This window comes from Camelus ferus, chromosome 23 (assembly GCF_009834535.1).
Source record: "Camelus ferus isolate YT-003-E chromosome 23, BCGSAC_Cfer_1.0, whole genome shotgun sequence".
NCBI lineage: Eukaryota > Metazoa > Chordata > Mammalia > Artiodactyla > Camelidae > Camelus > Camelus ferus.
In genome coordinates this window covers 15059600-15080487 of record NC_045718.1, presented here as the reverse complement: position 1 = coordinate 15080487, position 20888 = coordinate 15059600, and the positions used below count along the sequence as shown (strand labels likewise).

Genomic DNA, 20888 nt, shown 5'->3' with positions numbered 1-20888 from the left:
GAAATGGTTGTGTGGACCAGAAGCTGGCCTCATCCTTGTCTCTGATGCTCTTTTCGGTTTTTGTTTTTTTTTTTTAAAACACTGTCCCTGCTCTTTCCAGTATCACTCCCATCCCACCCCATGGCCTCCTCCTACAGGTAATCTACGACCTATCCCTAGGGGACATCATTTGTGTGACAGCCTATGAAGGGTGCTCCCAAAAGTTGTGCAGTGAGCACCAACCTGTGCCAACATCAGCTCAGGACAACTGACCGGATCCCTCCCAAATGGCTTTTAGCAGTCAGGGCTTGAACTGCTGAAAAGCATGTGGGCAAGTCCACTTTTCTTTGCTATATCCCTCCAAAGAACAGAAATTGGGGGTCAAGGCTCAGCTTCAGTGAGGCTCCTGAATGTAAAATATTGTGCTTTTTTTTAATAAAAGCTTAAGTTTCATTAGCTTTTCAAGGCTGTAATTCCCAAAAGTTTAGGAATGCCTGCTAGAGAGCCTAGCAGTTGCTAGATGTACGCGTGATTAGGGTGTACTTTGTGACACCCTCAGTTACCTCCTGCACTAGCCCCAACTGAAAAGCACAACAAAATAGTACCCCGCACCTGGTATCTCTTCATATGAAAACTCAATAAAGAGGCAAACCTGTATCTCACCGTGTGAAATCTCTTCAACTGCAAAGAGGGTAGACAGATTGATACTGCGGGCTCAGAAGAGTCAGGCACAGGCTTGAGCCTAGAAAGATGGTTTGCCATAAATCACTCTAGATATGCAGGTGCTGTATGTCTTCTTAATTTTCAAGGGGGCTAGTGGGAAAGCTCCACAACTCACTGCCTACCTAGCTAAGTGTTAAAACACACTCTGCAAAATGCTGAGGTTCCTTCAAGAGTGGGAACCTAAAAATGAAATACAATTACTCTAATAGTTAACCATGTTGGTTGGGGGTGGGGAGCAGGGGCGGGGATCAAACGTCACTGTTGATTTTTTTTGTTTGTTTTTTATTGAGGTACAGTCAGTTTACAATGTGTCAATTTCTGGTGTACAGCACAACGCTTCAGTCACACATGAACATACATATACTCATTTTCATATTCTTTTTCACCATAAGCTACTATAAGATATTGAATATATTTCCCTGTGCTACACAGTATGAACTTGTTTATGCATCTTATATATACTGTCAGTACCTGCAAACCTCGAGCTCTCAGTTTATCCCTTCCCACTCCCCTCCCCCCGGCAACCAGAAGTCTGTATTCAGTGTCTGTGCATCTGTTTCTGTTTTATATATAAGTTCATTTGTCTTTTTCTTTTTAGTTGCTGTTGATTTGAAGTCCAATAACTTCTATTGCAAAAGCCACTCTCTTCATCCCTAAGTCAGACCAAAGACAATACATGAAGACAGAAAACAAGATTTTGCTGTATACAAACACAAGTACATATTTGCCCAATAATGACACCACAAAACAGCAAAATGAAAAATATTTAATACACAAAAGAACACAACAGATTCAATAGGTATTAATAGCATCGCATAGTGCAAACTCTTAAAAGCTAACAGAGCTATTACCTTCGATGTGCTTAGAAAGATCAGGCAAGAACTGAATCCGCTCCTCACCTGGTGAACTGGTCAAAGTTATCCTAAACTGCCTTTTCCTTCCCGTTCTATGAAACCACACTCACTTCTCCTGCTGACTGTGACTGCCTAATCAGGAAAGCCGCGTGTTTCCTGGATACTGACGGCGCATTTGATGCCACCTAGTCAAGTGCATGTAGGACTGAGAATTTTTGTGTATCAAGACCACAGCAAGGCAGCTGTAGCTACCACCAAATTGACACGCACACTTCTCTCAGAACCCAGAGGCGAGCCCTTCTAGACAAGAGCCTCACGCCCAGGGAAGGACAGCTCAGCGAGAGGTGTGGGCAAAAGGACCCAACGTGGCCCTGTGACACAGGCACAGAGCGGTGCTGGCGCTCAGCTCCCTGATGTGGGATATTCTGAATATTCACCCCAGAGCTCTGTCTACCAAAACTGCAACTTCTAATATATTCTGCAGGGCAATGAGAGGCTAAGGTACTCTCTGACACTTAATTCCGACAACAAACTATGAGGTAGAAAGGGTAGTACGGGTACTTACTTCACAGACGAGAAAAACTGAGGCTTAAAGTCAAGACTGGGGCTCAAGATGGTGGAATCATCTTACTCCTCATCTCCACCCACCAGGCGCTTCACAGCGCCGAGCTCCAGGCTAGGAGTCCTACTCAGGGGCTACGTAAGACATTTACCTTGCCAAGTGCTGAGGAAGTCAGAAACATCTCATTCCTCCTTCAAAACATTTTCTATTACTTCCTAAAGAGGGAAAGAAAAAAACCAAACGAGACATTTTGATTCTTTATGAAAAAGGAAGTGGAAAAAACAAGGCAGCTGTAGGGAGAAGAAATAATCCTCCTGTAGGAAGAGGACAGGCTGAGTCAATTTCTTACTGCTGAGACAACAGAGGAACTAAATCCCCTGTTGCCCCATCATACACACAAATCCTCAACTACAAGTTGTTTTTAACATAGGAACTCTGATGTCACATCTTCCCTCCTTATTGCTAGAATCCACCAAACTCTGCAACAGAAACATTCCCCATGACTGGCTGGAAAAGAGGAAACTTATCTAAAGATAGTACAGTTACAACCATCCAAGGGGTGATACAGAGGCCTTTGGTATAAAAGCAATGTCCAGAAGTAGATGACACTAAAAATTGACACAACATTGTAAACTGACTATACTCCAATTAAAAAAAAAAAGAAAGAAAAACACATAAATTATTAAAATCAAAGATTCTGCTTTCAGGTAAATGCCTCACAGAAAACAAACAAACAAAAAAAACCATAGATCAAAGTCTATATTGCATCCAAAGCTAACATTTCAAACCTCAGGCCGGTGGCACAGCAATACGCCAACCAAAGCACACGTGGAAGAAGGCAAACTGAACCAACGGGAGCAGCAAAACCGTGTAAGCTGATTTTTCCCAAAGGGTAGGAGAAGCCACCATATGGAATCAGCCTTCATTCACAAGTCAATTTTTTAAAATAACAAATTGACTGTTTTTTCTTAAAGGGGGGAAGCATGAAGAGTGAAGTAATGACCTCGCCTACTGTTAACAGGAAAAGCACAAAGAGCAAGGACCAGGACTCCTCCAGCACCACCTCCAGTCCCTGCTGTCTCCTAAAACGCCTGCCCTGTTACAAATGGGAATAAAATGTGGGTTTCGCTTAAAAAAAAAACAAACAAACAAACAAAAAAAACAAAAAAAAACCAGAAGTAGATAATAACTTATAATCATTTTGAACTCCAGGGAAAAAAGAGCTACAGTAAAGAAAGAAGTGGAAATGTCTGACATTGAAGAACTTACTGTTTAAAAAAAAAAAAAGTCTTGGGATAAGAAATTAGACGCTCTGATAAACTCTGTTATAATGCCAACTTTCAATAAAGCATCTGCAATGACAGCAACTGTTGTGTGAAAGGAATTGCTCTGACAGCGCCATTTGGCCCTTTTTAGAATCCCTGACCTGACAGCACCATTTGGCCCTTTTAAAAATCTTTGACTCATTCTACCAAAAAAGTGAGGAATTCTATCTGCTGTGTTATGCTCCCAGAAGACATTAAATAAAGATGCTGTATGAAGGAAAACAAGATAAAGAAGCATCATCTTGGATTTCAGACAAGCTACCAAGAAATATTAACTTCCTCTTTCTGCACATACACTTCTCTCCTTGTAACATTCCAGTCATTCAAAAGGCTCTCGATAGAGGAACAGTAAACCCAAGTGTACGTTTATTATAGTATTTCCTTTAACAATGCCACATTCACCAATAATGACATTATTTAAGATTGCACATCCATTGCCTCAAAAGATCTCAAAATGTTTACAGGACATTCTCCCACAGGAGAGAAGCGACCTGGTGGCTCCTAAAGAAAGAATATAGCCAGTGGCAAACAAGGAAAGCTCCGTCAACAGGAAGGATGTCTCGAAGCAATCTGGAAAAACTGTCCCCAGATTAGGTACAGGGAGCCACTTGAACCACTACCTTAGATAACCCTCATTTCCAGCTTAGCTTGAGGGTCCTCAGTATTTCTCCTCATGTGCTAAACTGCACCTCAGCTAATCACAAATCTGAGAAATTCCAGCAAAGTGACCTCAGCAGACCTACGGCAGTGCAGAATGCCAGACATCTGTAAACACTGTACCTGCTACTTTTGGCACAGGGAGAGCCTGCAGGTTCCATTGCCTCTGAAGTGCAGATTCTAAACACATTAACTATGTAAACAAAAGAATGGTTGCTGCTAAATCAAGAACCACAGGAGCATCTCCTTTTGATAGACTGAATGGTTGAAAACAATGCTTTTTTTAAAAAGAAGTCTATAGCTATTTTTAGCAAAAGCATTAATAGTCCTGATAGTGTGTGCGCACACGGGTACACCCACAAATGAGAGAGCCATCAAAATGAATTCTTTAGAACATGGGTCCCAACAATTTTAGCAGGCATTTGGCTAAATGGAAAACAACAGATTCACAGTATATAAAGCCATACACTTTCAAAAGTTCATATAAATCTCTATGGAAAAAAAAACCAAACAGCTGGTTAACAAGTCTCCTCCTTTCAAAAGAGAACCAAGAGGTAACACTACAATAACTGTAGAACCCAAGACTTAACATTCACCAAGTTCTCATTTGTGACTGTCAAAGGAGCCAACAATGCATTGAATTGACATTAAAAAAAAAAAGATACAAATGATCCTGACCTTTAAAAATAAATTCTTCAAAGAAAATTAACATCTCACAAAGCATTACATACATGTAAATATACATAAATTATTATTAAAACACAACTGAAATCTTCAAATGCTTGGCAGTGATTCAATCTTAGATAGTTCATGGCGGTGTGGTAGCTGGCCTGGCTGGACACTAATCCATTGTTCAAGCCTAGGATTGGGAACCTACGGACTGTGCGGAAATGTTAGTATCAGTTTAGAGCCTTGATCTAAGATTTTTACAAAGTCTGAATTAAGTATTACATAGAAAGCACACCAAAAATAAGTATGGTGTGAGTAGAATGAGTTAACATTAAGAGACAGAAGACATTTTTAGCTGCAACCTAGAAATTCATTGCTTTTCTAAGGATCTGTCATTTCTGCTCTGAACTTTTTGTCTGGGAATAACATGGTCATAAATATTAATTCAAAAAACCAAAATAAGAAATTTGAGGCTAATGTGGGATGATTTCATTAATCACAAGTCGATGGTGTGATGCAGTGGAAACGATAAACTTCACTGACACCTACTTTAACAGCTCCTTTGCTCACAATCAAGATTTCCACCCAAGCATGGCCTACCTACAACTAGGAAGACCATGTAATTTAATGTCCACATGAAGACATCTGAGAGAAAAGGGGGAGAAAGGGGAGAGACAGAGACAAACTGGATAGGATGCTAAAAAACAGGGGTGAACTGGCACTGTCCCCAGAATACCAGAGCATGTGACCACCCCAACTACAAAACAAATGGTAGTGTTTGGAAGTCAAGAGTTTCATCATCACATAGCAGTAAACTATGAAGTCTTCACGTACAAAACATGTCCTGCTTACCTGTACCGCAGTGGCATTGAAAAAACAAAAACAAAGTCAAAAACAGATCAAGAAGATGGCTTAGATTCCTGTAGGCAAAGAATTGCTCTGATAGTTCTATTTGGCACCCCCCCCCCCTTTTTTTTTAAGGATCCCTGACCCATCCTACCTCAAAACAGGAGGAATTCTACCTGCCTTGCTATGCTCCCAGAAAACATTTAAGAAGGATCCTGGATGAAGGAAAATGATCCGCAGAAGCAGCATTCTCGATTTCAGATAAGCTACCAAGAAATATTAACTACCTCCTCCTGCAGATACATTTCTCTGTAACATTTCAGTCATTCAAAAGGCTCTTGATAGAGGTACAATAAACCCCAGTGTACATTTATTGTAACACTTTCAGCTCAAATGCACAGCTTGGGATCTTCTAAGCAAAGTACTTGATGCTAATGGGGACCATAAAAAGTCAGGTGAGCCAAGGGGAAAAGAAAGTTGTGTAGCATAAGAGGTTCTGCCCTAGGCAAGGATGCACCAAATTAGCACCAAGTATCTACAAACACAAATAAAATTTAAAATTTTTTCTCATTTAAGTTTTCTAAAAACTGTGACTTTATACAGGAGGAACCAGAGGGTACAAGTGCAGGTCCCCCGTGCTCCCTGCTCCTCCTTTAAGGTATTACTTGCAAAAGCACTTCACTGGCAAAAACAAAACAAAATTAAAGGCTATCAAACTATTATGAATAGATTAGTGGTGAGGGGTGGGGAATAGGATAGAAAGTAATTTAACTTTCTGAATTTTTAGCGCATTACCCATGGTCTAACAAAACACTGAACTCCAAGGACTGGTTCTACTTACTGCAGGGGAAAGTCCTTGTCCCGAGTGCCTGAAGAGAGCCAGAGACCGAGCCTCATTCCCCAAGAAGTTCGGAACAAAACTGGAGAAAAGAGGTCAGGTTCCTCTGCTCCCTTTACTTGTCCTCCCAGTGGGAGGAGTAACTTATCTGATTATATAAGACAGCCTGACATTTACTGAGCCTTGTCTCTTTGGGGAGAAAGGGTTACGGTCTGTTCTCTCCAAAGTCCTATTTTGGCTACAAGTCATAGTCTCCAATATTTTAAGGTTGCTAACAACATATTCATTGTGGCAAATTCAGTAAGCACCACCATTATAATATTCAACAAATAATCAGAAGGAAGTAGTATGGTTTACACATCTCTTACAAGAAGCCTGGATTCCAGTAAGAGCTTTATCACTAGCTGTGACTCAGCAGTCATTTAACTTCTTAGCTTACGTGCAAAATGAAAGGAGTAAATGAGTGCCTTCTAGTTTAAAATTCTCTAACAAAACTTCCCCTCTAAAAATTAAATATCATGCTAAATGAAGAGATCTTGTTCCATCTACTTCCTGTACCTAGAATTCTCTCTAGGGCACGGCAGGACTTCCGGAAGTGTGGTCTGTTGACCACCTTGTCCGCTTCCAGAAACACTTGTTCAAATGGAAATCCCTGGCCCAGACCTCAAGGATCGAAGGGGGTGTGTGTGTGTGTGTGTGTGTGTGCACGTGCGTGCGTGCGTGCGTGTTCTTACCATCCTTACATATGATAATTCTAGGGCCTCGGTCTTCAAAATAACTATATTCATTCATACACCAAGATTACTTCCATAGGGAAAGTATCTTCCATATCTTCAATTTCCTTATGTAGTATCCTAAGATTTATGTGCTCAGATAAGGCCTCTTGAGAGCTATCATGTCTCTTAATTACCTTCCTTTTCACAACTACCAAAGTCCCTATTTTCAAAAGAAAGGCTGCCTTTCATGCATCTAGAAATCTTACTATGGGGCATTGCCTCAGAAAGTTAAAAAACCTCTACAGGCATCAAACAAAAAGATGAAAAACCCCTAGAGGACTCCCAAGAAACAACGGGGACAGAGAGCAAAGAGAGCTTTGGTTAAAAATTCTTACAACTGTCACTGAGAAGACTGTGCTATCAATGTATGTAATGCATTTAATCGAATTAAAAATAAAGTCAATATTTTGATTCAAAGTGAAGTCTGATTTGGCTGACTATAGTTTTATAGTGAGAGCAGGCTTTGCCAGTGTGTATGACAGTATTTTTTTTCCCTATAAATTCAATCAGTTAAAGCTATAGCTATAAGATTTTGACAAAAAGATCTCCAAAGAACATCTACAATATATCGGATAGTACACCCTCTGCTTGGTACTTAAACTTATTTTTAAAATTTAGGTGTCAAATTAACATGTGCAGAAAGAAAACCAATCGAAGGTGAGAGCCATGAAATGCTGGAGGGCCTGCCTGGGAAGGGGCATGACGGGACATCCGGAGGCGACAGAAACGCTCCGTTGCTTGTTTTGGGTGGCTACTCAGATGCCAACAATTCATCAGAAGGCAACACTTTATAATTTGTTAATTATACCTCAATTTTTTGAATGTGCAAAAGGTTATATATACTTTCTCAAAATTCTTTTTTGGGGTATGTTAGCAAAACTGTCTGATACCACTGTTTTAGGCACACATGGAAGAAATTTCTTGTTTTTCTAGACTTTACAAAAATTTTGGTTCCTCTGAACCATGCGGCCTGATTGCAACATAAAATGATCTACAATACTACATAACTTGACTAATCAAATACTTCTGTTTTTCACTATCAGCTTTAATATTTTTCTAATAGCTGCCTTGAATTTTATGCTTAAGGACATTTCCTAAAGAAACAATCTTCAAATAATTTGGTAAATAAATGAATGAATTTCCGTTTGTACTGGCAGCTGCTCCCTCCCAGACCCTCATCTTTGGGACAGAATGAAGTGATTAACTTATCTTTTCATGTTAATGGAGTCTCCAAATTGACTACTCCAGTTCTAAAGAACTAATTCTCAACTTCTGTATAAGTTTAGAAGCAAAAATGGCCTGGAACACAGATTTTTATATGAATAAATAAAAGTAGCCAATGGGTCACACTGCATAGAGAAGCTCAATACTGAAACTTTGATAAGACCTAGCCCTGTTAAAAGGTCTCTGCAATTCAACGTTTCAGCTACGCTATAAAAACCTTAATAACCAGCTGAATCTCCTTCTTGCAAATCGGACACGAAGCCCCGGACTTCTTTAATCTTCGGGCACAATGAAAACAAGTGACAAGATGGCCTGTCCTCCCATGAATGATGTTTCCGTCTCGTGGTCTTTTCTCACACAGACTACACGGCTTCAAGAGATTCTGGCAATCCTCTGTGTTTTCTGTGTCTGTCCTCTGTTCAAAAAGGTTATCTGATTGTTCTCCCATGCTTGATATGGTCTCTTGGCTTTCAGAACTGTGAGCCAAATCCAAGAATTCCACCGAGTTGCACGGATCAAAAAGTTTGGGGTTTTCTTCCTTTACGTATGTATCTTTAGGTCTAACAACTGGGGCCGATATGGTTCTTCTGCAGTCAGGGACGTCAATTCCTTCACTCTCCTGCTTTTCCGGTATGGCAGTGATATCAGATGTGGAGAGAGAATGGGTTAACTTAGAGCAATCTGAATACCAATCCTTCCTCAAGGCCCAGCAACGAAAGCAGTACCTCTTGCTTGGAGAGTTAAATTTCTTGCACTCAGTACACTGCCACTCGTCCTACAAAGACAAGTGCAGCCAATTAATACTCACTCGGCGGTGAACATGACTCCGAGACAAAGGGAGAGCAGGCCACTCCTCACCACCTCACACTAAGCTCACACACATGCGGACGCTCCACAGCAGTGGTCCAGCCGAGAATCTGAACAAATCCTATAGCTATGTGTAAGCAAGTCCTGAGAAGTTTTACAATGACAGCGACACAACTGCCATCTCAAGCCAAAATATGATGTAGCTGTCTTTAAAAAAGTTAAATGCCTTTAGCTTCCCATCTAGTCTGGGTGGAATTTACATTGCTTGCTCTTCCCCACTGCCTTCTTTTTAAGTCATTTCTCTTTGGACAACTTACTCTTTTATTGAGCAAGAAGCTAAAGAATGAAGAAGAGATGATACTGCCACTCTTAACTACTTAAGAAATGTTATAAAATTTGTCAAAAAGGAAGCTAAAATTGAAATGAGATTTGAAAACTGCTAAATTTACTCACGCTCCCTCACTGCTCTCAGTATCACAGGTACCTTGAACGCTTAAGTCACATTCTCTGAAAAAATTAATGTTCTTGTCCTTGAATGCCAAGTAATGTTTTTCTTACTTCTCCATATTCAAATTAGGAGACACTAGAGCTTGATGAATTTTAAATGCCTTGCTTAATTCAAAGGTAGCTCCCTGGAACAAGTCAAGAGCATTTAATGTGGATAATTGTCTGGCTTTGACAGGGTCAATGACTTGACACACCCTGACTTGACTACTTTCAGAACGAAGGCCAAGCACTTCAAGTTTAGAAGTCGTAACTCAATTGTCTGCACCAAGAGGCAGGGACAAAACCATCTGTTAAACTAGGATGTTCTGCAGAGAGCTACAGCACATTCTTGCCAGTTTAAGACCCTCAGATCTCACTCGAAATGTTTTACAAATACTCAAAGGAACTTCAAAAAGATTTGGAATTAATAATTGATGGTGTGTCACATCTAAATGGCATCACTTTTCTTTTTCAGTAGTACATAAAATAATAGGGCTTATTAAATTCCATGGCATCTCTGAATTGATAAAATACAGTCTATTTGCCTAATAGGTTTTCTGGGCCCACGCAGTCTCAGAAGCGTGATTAAGAAGGAAACACTTATCTCTGCTATTTGTATTATGGTCATGAACACTTAATGGACCAATATATCCAACTTTATTACTTAGCTATAGACAGACAAATAATTTGCAATGAATTACCATAATGGTCAGCAGTGGTGGGATGGGAGATGGGGAGCAGGAGCAACACCAGAGACCACCTAAAATTTTTATATCCCCAAGGAGCAAAATGCAAAACCAACCCCTTCCTTATCCTTCCCCGCTACCATTCTTCCCACAGCAAGTCAGAGTTAGCTGAGGGAAGTACTAAAAGGGAGACGAGGAACTAGCATGAAAAGAGAAAAGCAAAGTACACACCTGAGTCTAAACTTGAGTTGCCAACTGGCGATAAGTCCTTACCTGTCACCTAACAGCTCGATACTCAATCTTCATTTCTTAGCCCTCCACTAACATAAACCCGCATGGAAATTAAGCCCTTTTCCATTTGTTTCTATTTAAGAAAGCACTGAACATATTATTTTTATACTTGACAAAGAATTTTAGAGAACTTACAGGTCTGTCTTTGGGATTAGAGAGGCATTTAGTGGGAAAGGCAGGACAGGACTACTCTGAATAACTGTGTATCTACTTCATAATGTTCAAAGAGCTTTGACAGCAGGGAGAAAGGCACATGGAGAGGCATTTAAGTCATCCCTTTTCAACACAGGGAAAGGGTTAAATCAACTCATCCTCTTTTCAAAATCCAATAAAAATCTCTAACAAGATGCAAAGAAACCCATATCTCTACCTAGGAAAGGGAACTGGAAACGGGGGTAGCTGGACACAAGTGAACTGCTGGAACACTGACACCTGAAGACGCATGTGGTGTAAGACAGCTCTTTTACTAGAGATTCATACCTCAGAGGTAACTTCTACATCAGTATCATCACTTATGGACTTGGAGTCCTCAAGGTCATCATTTTTCCCCACTTCAATCACCTGCAAAGGCAAAGACGTCTCATTAGTAAAGTTCATCTACCTCTGATGAGGCTGTTACCTGAAAGCAGAAGAGACAGAAGAGCTTCAGCTTAAAACTCACATTCTGCTCCCAGCACCAGCACTTAAAAAGGAGACAGCTCAGATGGGAGACCGAAAACATGATTCTGCACACAGCTAGCTGGCATTTCAATAGAATAAATGACTGAGAAGCACCCAAGAAGGGTTACCAAATATCTTCTGCATTCAGAAGGGAGGTTCCCAAATTTATGAATTTAAATAAACAACAGAGTACAAGTTATTAAATGTGGAATGTTTTTATCTTGAGACTCTAGATAGGCATTCACAAGAATAAAACAGGATTACATGAGAAAATGGAAGTTAAAAAAACCACTATTTAAAATAAAGAACTTAAATGTGAAGAATGAAAATAAAGTACTGTAAAATTTTACTTTTCAAATTCAAAAGTAACGCTAGTTACGTGATACACTGACTGTCCTGTAAAAACATGCCCGTGGACCAGAAACAAAAAGGCAGAAATGTGACAAGTGTCTTCTAAATTTTGAAATTTAGAATTTAAAATTCTAGAAATTAAAACCCCCGTTATGTGATCAGTGAATGAAATAAAACCACTTATGACAGAATTACGGACCTCTGGATAGCAACTTTCTCACAGAAGTTCAAGTATTTGAAGTCCTATGTCTCTCCATAGAAGTTTCCAGATGTCACCTTTGTCTTTCTATTCTATCCACATGCACTCCCTCCCACTGCTACCCAGAAGTAACTAGTCCTCAAAAACCAAGCATCTACCTGCCTACCGCAAACACAGCAGGGTAGCCCTCAGGAATACAAAGTACTATGAAACGCCCTTAAATTAAAAGGATGACCCAACTGAGGTCTGTTTTTTGCTGTATTTATTCAATGGATATTTACTGAGAATCTTGTCTGTGTCTGCACCGGATCTGCTGCCCAGGATCTTTTGAGATTTGAGCACGTGCTTGTATGACTCTTCACCCTGGTGTGAGCGCACCATGTGCACTCTGAGTTCTAACCCCCTTCTTTCTCCTTATTTAAAATTCTAAACTTTGCAGGAAGAACTCATCTGTCTGTTTCTATTTAGGTATAAAGTGGTTATGGAAGCTACAGAAATGTCTAAGAAGGAAAGATTTTTTTTTCCTACAGGCTGCTGTGGACATTTAGAACTTTGCCTTGTTAGCAAAGCAAGGTCTCCAGAAAAAAAAAAAAAACAAAACTCCACAATGAGTGATAGCACAGGCAGGAAAGGGTAGCTTATTTGCTTCTAACAAAGTAGGAGCTTTACTCATAAAGTCCTATTCTATTTTTAAGACAGACTTGGTTAACTTAAAATCAGATATAGGAAAATATTAAAAAGTAAAAAGGGGGAATTACGTGAGTCATTTGTTATACAAAGCGTCAGGTCATCAGATTTGAACAGATTATACTATATGCATGTAAATACAGCCAACATGAGACTTTTCCACAACATACCTTTTTGTCTCTCACCTTCCCTATGTCTTCACTTGTTTGTTCCGTATCAGCAGCTTCAACTTTTATTCCAACGCCGAACTGCTCTGATACCGACTCATTCAAAAACCACAAGTCATCTGTGGTGTCTGAAACAACGGCAGTACCTACATCCTAACAGAAAAAAACAAACATAAGTTTTATAGTCAGAGGTTTATCAGAGATGTTGAATCAACGTAAATGAACCCAAAACACAATGTCCTCACACATCTCCAAAGAATGCCTACCCTTTCTTTAACAGGTTACTTGGCACCTACTGTGTATAAACTAATGGGTGGATGCAAGGGCACCTAGCAAAGGATTTTCTATTTTAACAGTAAATCAGGCAGAACAGCTGAGAAACAGTACTGAAGAATTTAAAAGCTAAAAGCTCATAGTTGCTCAACTAAAAGAGAATCCATTCCCTACATTCCTTTCTATGGACAGCACTCTGAGAATCCAGGAAACTTTCTATTAATTGTGACATATTCTTTCCTTTAATGTCAATGATCTTTATTAAAGAAATATAAGAAATACTGATTGTAACTCAAACCTTCTGTCCTCTTTTTGAATTTTTAAAAAAATTATATTGAGGCAAAGTTGGTATATAACATTCCCTTCTTAATTCTTGAACAACTTTAAATATAACTTTCTGCATTCATCTATGAACACTTTATGACATATTTTTTCTACAATATTCACGAGACAACTATTATTTTGCCACTATTATATGTCCATTAATTTACTGAACAAACACTAATTATGTATCAGATACTGTTCTAGGTACTAGGCCACAGAATAAAGTGGTCAATAATACAAAAGCCCTGGACTTACATTTCAGTGGGGTCAGACAACAGTTACATAAACAAAATATAATAACAGTTTTACAAAGTGAGAAGTGCAACGGAGACTACAAAAGAGCTGGACGGTGACATCTTGAATTAGGGAATGACAGTGGAAGTAATAAAAAGCAGTTGGTTAGATTTCAGATGTTTTACATAAAGAGCTGATAATCTGAATGCAGCATATGACAGAGAAACAAATCAATGATATCCCTTGATACTTGGCTAGAATAACCGGGTAGAAGGTAGACTTATGAAAAAGGAAAGGCTGAACAGGAGTGTTGCTTTGAAAAAAAAAAAATCAAGTGTTTGTTTTGAACGTGTTAAAATGTCAGATCATCTAAGTGTTGAGCAGACAGCTGGATATGGAAGCTGAACACTGAGGAGAGAGGTCAGGGCTGGAGACACAGATTTAGGCGTCATATGTATACAGATGGTACTTAGAAGTCATAGCACCGAATGGGAATTCTTAGAGGATGCAATGTACGGTCACAAGTAACCAAGAATGTTACTCTTTCAAAAGAAAAAAAAAGTTCCTCTTCAAACATGAAACTTACCTGATTCGTCTGTAAATCAGTCGAGCCATTACTTCTAGGTGTATAGTTGTTTCTCAAGTTTCCTAAAAACCACCAAGGCAAGCCAGCTACATCCCACTCCTCAAGCCCAAGATCCAGCCTTGATGTCGCATCTTGGGTTAAATTTTCTAACAAGTCTTTATCTACAAAAGTCAAATGAAAAGGATGATAGCTGCGTACAAAACACTGAAGAATCAAGGCTCTCTTTGTAACATTTACAACCTCTCTATAAGACAGGTAAAAAGAAATTCCTCTTCTCAGTACGAAAGAATCAGAAATCAAATACCTGTCCCAGCTGCAGAGCCTAAATCGCCTTTCTCCCATTTAGGCTACATTAGCAACAAGTGACACTGGAGATAATTCATCAAGAAATTTCAACTCTGAAAGCATCCAAACAATGACACTGTTTTAAAAGGATTTCTTTTTTTGTTTGTTTTTTAAATTTTTTTAAACTTTTTTTTTGTTAGTTTGCATGCTTACTTTTTTAAGTTTTTAAAGCCGATTTATTTATTTTTTGAAGGGGGGAGGTAATTAGGTTTATTTATTTCCTTATTTTTTTAGTGGAGGTACTGGGGATTGAACCCAGGACCTTGTGTATGCTAAGCATGTGCTCTACCGCTGAGCTGTACCATACTCCTTCACAAAAGGACTTCTAAGGGGTCACTTAGTGGCATTTTAAACAGCCTTACCACTGTAATAACTAACTAATGACTTGCTTTAGTACATGGTGCCTGACAGTGGCTTGATCTAGTGGACTGTAAATGGTGATGGCACAGAGGTCCAACCTTTGAGATAGAAGCAAGGCGGTACAGACAATAACAGGCAATCATAAGGCTGTCAAGGCAGCATCACTGGTACCACATATTTTCAAACATTTCTCAATCATTCATGTATTTTGATAGGTAACAACAATTATGAAATACTGAACTCTATGCTGTCCAAATAAATATACACATATGCCCTTTCTGAATCAGTGGGCTCTTCTGGAGTTAAAATATCTTAAAATACCTTAAAATCTAGAAATACTGCAAATCCAAAACATACTAAGGGCCACGTGTTCCAAAGAGAAGATCTCACGTTGGACATCTAAATGATATTCAAGGGAGTTACTAACATAACCTTGTTGCTATCACATGAGATTCTCTTCCTTCCCACCGTCCAATCTTTTTTGTTGTGCTTTATTCTTTTCTACTTTCTTACTGTCCTCTACCTCCTCCCAATGCACTAGGTATGCCAGTGCCAACCATGGGTGTCTAAATGTGCTAAGGCACACATGGTTGGAAAAACGTCTGCAATAAATGGACCCCTGTCAGAGCAAAAGGTTACCCTATCTACTTACAAATTATGTTGATCCTGCCTATTAAAAGGCATACCTGTGTTCAGGGAAACTAACTACCTTTTACTTACTCATTGCTGAAATTATGAGAAACCTAATTTCTGAGATGGCGCCACATTAAAGTTATCTTCAACTATTTAAGCTCTATAACCTCCTATGAAGGGAATGAAAATAGGCCATCCTTTCCACATACAAAAATTCTGTCCTTTCTACCCATACACTTCCCTAAAAATACTAAGCTATTTATTCTCAAAATTTACATCAGAAACTACATAGTCTCTTGAATTCGCTGTTCTGGTATTTTAAACAGCCTTCTGAGTAGAAAATATGCAAGGACCTGTATTTAAAGAAACGAAATTATATATTTAAGACCCTAAAGACTGGAATAAGCTCCAAGGTAACTAGGCAGCCCAAAATTCAGTTTATATTCAAATGCAATTTGAAGAAAACAATCCAGCATGATAAACAGATTAAATTTTAATTTAAACATTTAAAACAATTTTCAGCAGCATAACTTTCCAGGATGCTGCGAGAGGTCTAACCTGCCAATTTTGCAGGTGTGAGTCAGGTACCTACACTAGAAACCATCGTGCCGTAACATTCCTTTCGGGAACTTTTGATTTTACAGATCTTTGCAGCAAGTTTTAGGAAACATTTTATAAAGCAGAGTTTGGGGAAAACTTCCAAAACGTTGATCAGCTCACTTAAGCTGACCATACCTAGGATGAATGGCAAAGATCTAACGACCACTATCCAAGAGCGAAGGAGCCACTAGGCTTCCAACGGCTCACTCTTGGCTCTGAGCTATTAAGCACATTTTACCATCTTTGCAAACTTCCGAAGTATATAAAAAGTAGCTTTTGCCTCAAGCGCACAAATAAAAATTCTGCCCAGATCAAATCCGTACAGGGGTGCCAAGACTTAAAAGGCCAAGGCAGCACAATCACCAGGCGGCAAGCTCATAAATGGGTAGCTCTCTTCTGTTAGCATGCCAGCTAAAGGGTCTTGCCCCATCGCAGTCATTGCGGGTTGCTAACAGAGCACTACCATCTCTTTCAAAGCTATAGTGTTGACTAGGGTGAGAAAAGAATGGTTTTCAAAAAAGAATGAGAAATGAGTATGACATACTCCCCTCCTACTTCACATGCAAAGAAACAGCTTTATTATTTTTTGAGTTCTCTATATAATGGTCTTAATTACAGCTGGGGCTTAATACAGATAGATAGCATTTCTAAAAATCACCACCAAAAACGGAAGGGAGAGAGGGAGGGAGAGGGAGGCAGAGAGAAGGAGAGAAAGGTCTACATGGCCTTAATCCAAACTTACCTTCTCTAGAATTTCTGCACTTATGCTGTGAGGTAGGCAGCGTGGGAATATTGCCTTCTTCAGTTCTTTTCCTGGAGTTGGAACTTTCCTCTACACTTTGCTGAAAAGAAGGAAAGGTGTCCATCAGTGCAGGAGAAATGACTGCGACCAGGGGATGTAGCAGTTCCATTCTGGCTCACCAGTTAGTGTGCGACACAATGGGTTACGCACAAGAAAGGAAAACTCTGGAGTTCACAACAGTCATCAAATAAAAGCAACACCTCTCCTCAACCCAATGTGAGCAGAGCTGGGAGAATCCCAAACCTGGGGTAAAAAAATCTGCACAAAAGGCCAAGATCTACTATTAAAAACAGGCTATCAATATGAAGTCTTTAGCCTACTACAAAATTAGGCGTAACTGAGAAAACATGTGAAACCCTAGCCATATACCAAGATGATCATAAAGTTTTCCCAGGTTTGGGGAAGCTTTAAGAAACGGCCTGACATGAACTTAATTGCAACAAGCCTGTTAAAATCTAATACACCAATTTCCTCAAACACCTATGTACATACAACACCACACACACACACACACAGGCACACACAAACCCCAAAGAAAATGCAACTGGAAGAACTGAAGATCAGAAGTGCTACATCCCAAAGAAAGATTCAGAGACTGGAACTCTGTTATGGGCAGAACAGAGAAGGTTGACTCTGTCCCTGGTCTGTGAACTCCCAAGAACCTTTCTTGTTAAAGTCTTACCAGATTCAAGGAAAGGTCTTGGGAGTCCAAGATCATAGGTACAGAGAAGGGGCCACTCTGTACAACAAAAGAAGTCACCGTGTGGTGGTTTTACCTTCAGCTGGTCTTGACCTGGAATATCCATACTGTGATCCTGTGCGAGAGCGAGAGTCTGAGCAGCATCTGGATGGCAAGTAAAACAAAAGGGAAACCTTCCCTGGTAATAGCCATTCTCTCCACACAAAAAGGACCTCAGCAAACAACCCTGGAGCCAGGTTAGGTCCCTAAACATGTACTTCTCCACTGTGGCTGTACAAGGCTCTCATCCAAAAGGAAAGGAAAAAAATCAAAACTAGTAAAAATGGCACAGACCAAGAGAGGCTATATTCAAAATATACCATCAAAATATCATCTGAGGAAAAAGGAAGAAAAATGACTAAAAAAAGGTTCTTCCACAGCACCCTTTCAAATTTTAATATAAAAAGTGATTCCAAACAGGGAATAATGGAGAGTGTTTTATCATCTCTTCCTATAGGTGTATTTCTAAATTTGCCTAACTTAGGCAAAACAACAACAAAAAAATTGGCTTTTTAATTTAATTTTTGTTTCAAGTGTTAAAGTTACACAGGATTACAAAATCTGAAAAATCTGGAATTTTTCCCACTTGCTTTATGACATCCTCATATAAACTTACGTTCTAAGTGTCAATGATGATTTCACAGTTTAAATTCCCATCACATGAATACAGATGAATTTTTTAATCAACAAATCTTATTTTTCTCAGTTCCTATAAACATTTCCTAAGAAGGAAGAGGAAGCAGATAGTTTTTCTTAAGGTCAATAAAAAGAAGCAAAGAAAACAATAACTTAAGAGAAATTTTGAGAGAAATGAATCTCAAAGCCTTTAAAATTTTTCAAGCAGAACAGAAGATGAAAACTTAAGCTACAAGAAAAGAACAAGATGCAGAAAATTGAACAACGTGGACCATTCACTATATGAGGCCATATGTAACTATATACATCCAAATAAATCTATCATGGACTGGTTCAGCAGCTACTATAAAGTCCAGAAGTAAGACACTTATGGAAAATGTCATCCTCGTCCAATAAAGACTGCTAGAGAAAGAATTCAGATTCTACAACTGGTCTGAAAACTCAGTTGTTTTGCACAAAGCAAGCATTTTCAACATTGTAATTATAGAGTATTATTTCTAGAAGCATTTTTATAAATAAATGGAGATACTGAGATGTTAAAGAGCCAGCATTTTCTGACCACAGTGGTCTTCAAAGCTCAATTAATACACAATGCAGATGAAGCATTTCTTTAGTAAAGGAATTCAACTACTGTCACTTCGAGTTCTAAAGACTAACTGCCTTAATTAGGTTAAAACAATTAGAAGCAAAAAGAAATTGTAGGGGAAAGCTACAGTGTAAAAAGGAGTTTTAAAATAAACAGAAAACTTGTCATATATATTTTATTTTATTAGAACAGATGTGGAAATTTAAAGACATGATTTATAAAGATTCATCTTCACTTCAAACAATGGCATTTTCTTCAACCATCAAAATAAAAGGTTTATCTCATTTGCAAAGGTATAAAACAGTTGATACGGAAAGCACTTTTCTCACTTGTCCCTTCAAATAAAACACACGCAACTCAATTTATGAAGCTCCACAGAAACAGCCAACCATTAGCAATAATGGGAGTTCATTCAGAACAGACAATCAATCAAAATTACTGTGGGGGTAATTTCCTGGTTTTGATCATTGTATCATGGTTATGTAAGATGTTACCATTTGGGGAATCTGGGTAAAGAGAACACAGACCTCTTTTTAATACCTTTGCAACTTTTTTGTAGGTGAAATTATTTCAAAGTGATAAGTTAAAGAACAAAGAAAATGTTTAAAAGATTTAACATTCTGATTAAAATAAAAGTGTTAAAAAATTAATTGGGCAAATTCTGTTACAAGAAAGGGTTAAGGAGACATCAGCATGTGGCACAAAAGGAAGAGCACAGACTGGTCCATCAAAAACATCCGCTCTACCTATCAGCAGCACCTCACCTTGGACAAATTACTCATTCTACTGGAGGGGGTAAAAAACCAAAACCTCAACTCTCCATCTCCAGACCTTCCTCACAGGGTTTTTGTCGGGAAAAACTGAAATGTTTGTTACAGAAGTGTTCACCTTACTATCTGGCATGTTAAATTCTGCTGAAGAAGTGCAAGAAAGAAAATGAGAGTAAGAGTGAGAATTATACCCACTCTAGATATTCAGAGAACAGATAATCAGAAAACAAATTTTGCTGAAAGAATAGATCAGCAAATATAAAATTCTCTGAGTATTTCAAGCCTGTGATGACTGTCCCAGGAAAGCTACACTCACAAGTCACTGAATTTCAATAAAGTGCCATATCATTTGCAAGGCCCTCCCTCTAAAACAGAAATTTACAGCTGGGTGAAGTGGGCACCTAGCTCAATGAAACCAACAGGCTTCAAAATTCAACATAAGTTCAAATCACATTTCACTATGACAGCAAAAGTCTCTATGCTCTCACTTTAAAGCATAAATCTTTATTAGGAATGGATTTTTTCCAACTTGTTTCAGTAAACTGCTGAAAAATAGCCAATCTAAAGGGATTACAAAAACGGACTTTCTTCAAAAGACAATGTATCTAAAATCTAATTTGAAACTCACAAAAGGGCTTCATGTAGGAATGGAGAAAGAAAAGTTTCATTCTTCGGAAATGAGTGAGGTTACATTTTAGTTGTATCCAGTTTATTCACTTATCTCTAACACATCAAACCTCACACCCCAAAGCAGCCAGTTTCCTGTACCTAATAAATTAAACTCAAAAGGCAGTATTTAAAAGGTATGGAATCGGGGGTGAGGGTGGCAAGGCATATAGCTCAATGATGAGTGCGTGCTTAGCATGCACGAGGTCCTGGGTTCAATCCCCAGTGTCTCCACTAAAATATATACATACATATATTTAAATAAATCCCCCTCAAAGAAAAACAAAAATTTTTTAAAAGGTACGGAATCAAGCAAAGAGAGAAACTGGTATTCAAATAGCAGAAAGCTGAAATCTTTAGGTGAAAGGTTCTTAGGGGACCTTTATAACAGATGGATCAGGGTGAAACCATGTAAGTCCACAGAATCTAAGCATCATTGAAAGAGGGACAAGCAGATCTCACACGGCTCTGACGTGATGCAACAGGCGTACAAAGCACCACCTAGGTAACCTTCTCAGCAAAAAATTTAAACTTGAATTTATTCAGG

At 38.9% G+C, this 20888-nt stretch overlaps 1 protein-coding gene across 14 annotated transcripts in view; it reads right to left on the bottom strand.

Annotated features, from left to right (window-relative positions):
• Positions 1-1023: 1023 nt before the first annotated feature.
• Positions 1024-20888, bottom strand: part of MDM4 (MDM4 regulator of p53) — a 36537-nt gene continuing 16672 nt past the window's right edge. For 2 of the 14 annotated variants that reach the window (XM_032466978.1, XM_032466979.1), the window contains 7 exons: positions 17721-17788; positions 16885-16984; positions 14205-14365; positions 12791-12940; positions 11204-11284; positions 8671-9228; positions 1294-2333 (listed from right to left, as the gene is read on the bottom strand). In XM_032466978.1, coding sequence (XP_032322869.1) covers positions 2301-2333; positions 8671-9228; positions 11204-11284; positions 12791-12940; positions 14205-14365; positions 16885-16984; positions 17721-17788 — 1151 coding nt within the window. In that variant the 3' untranslated portion in view covers positions 1294-2300. Of the gene's footprint in view, positions 9229-11203; positions 11285-12790; positions 12941-14204; positions 14366-16884; positions 16985-17720; positions 18406-20888 lie in introns of those variants that run through there. The other 12 variants (XR_004314765.1, XM_032466980.1, XM_032466985.1 and 9 more) reach the window with 12 other exon arrangements.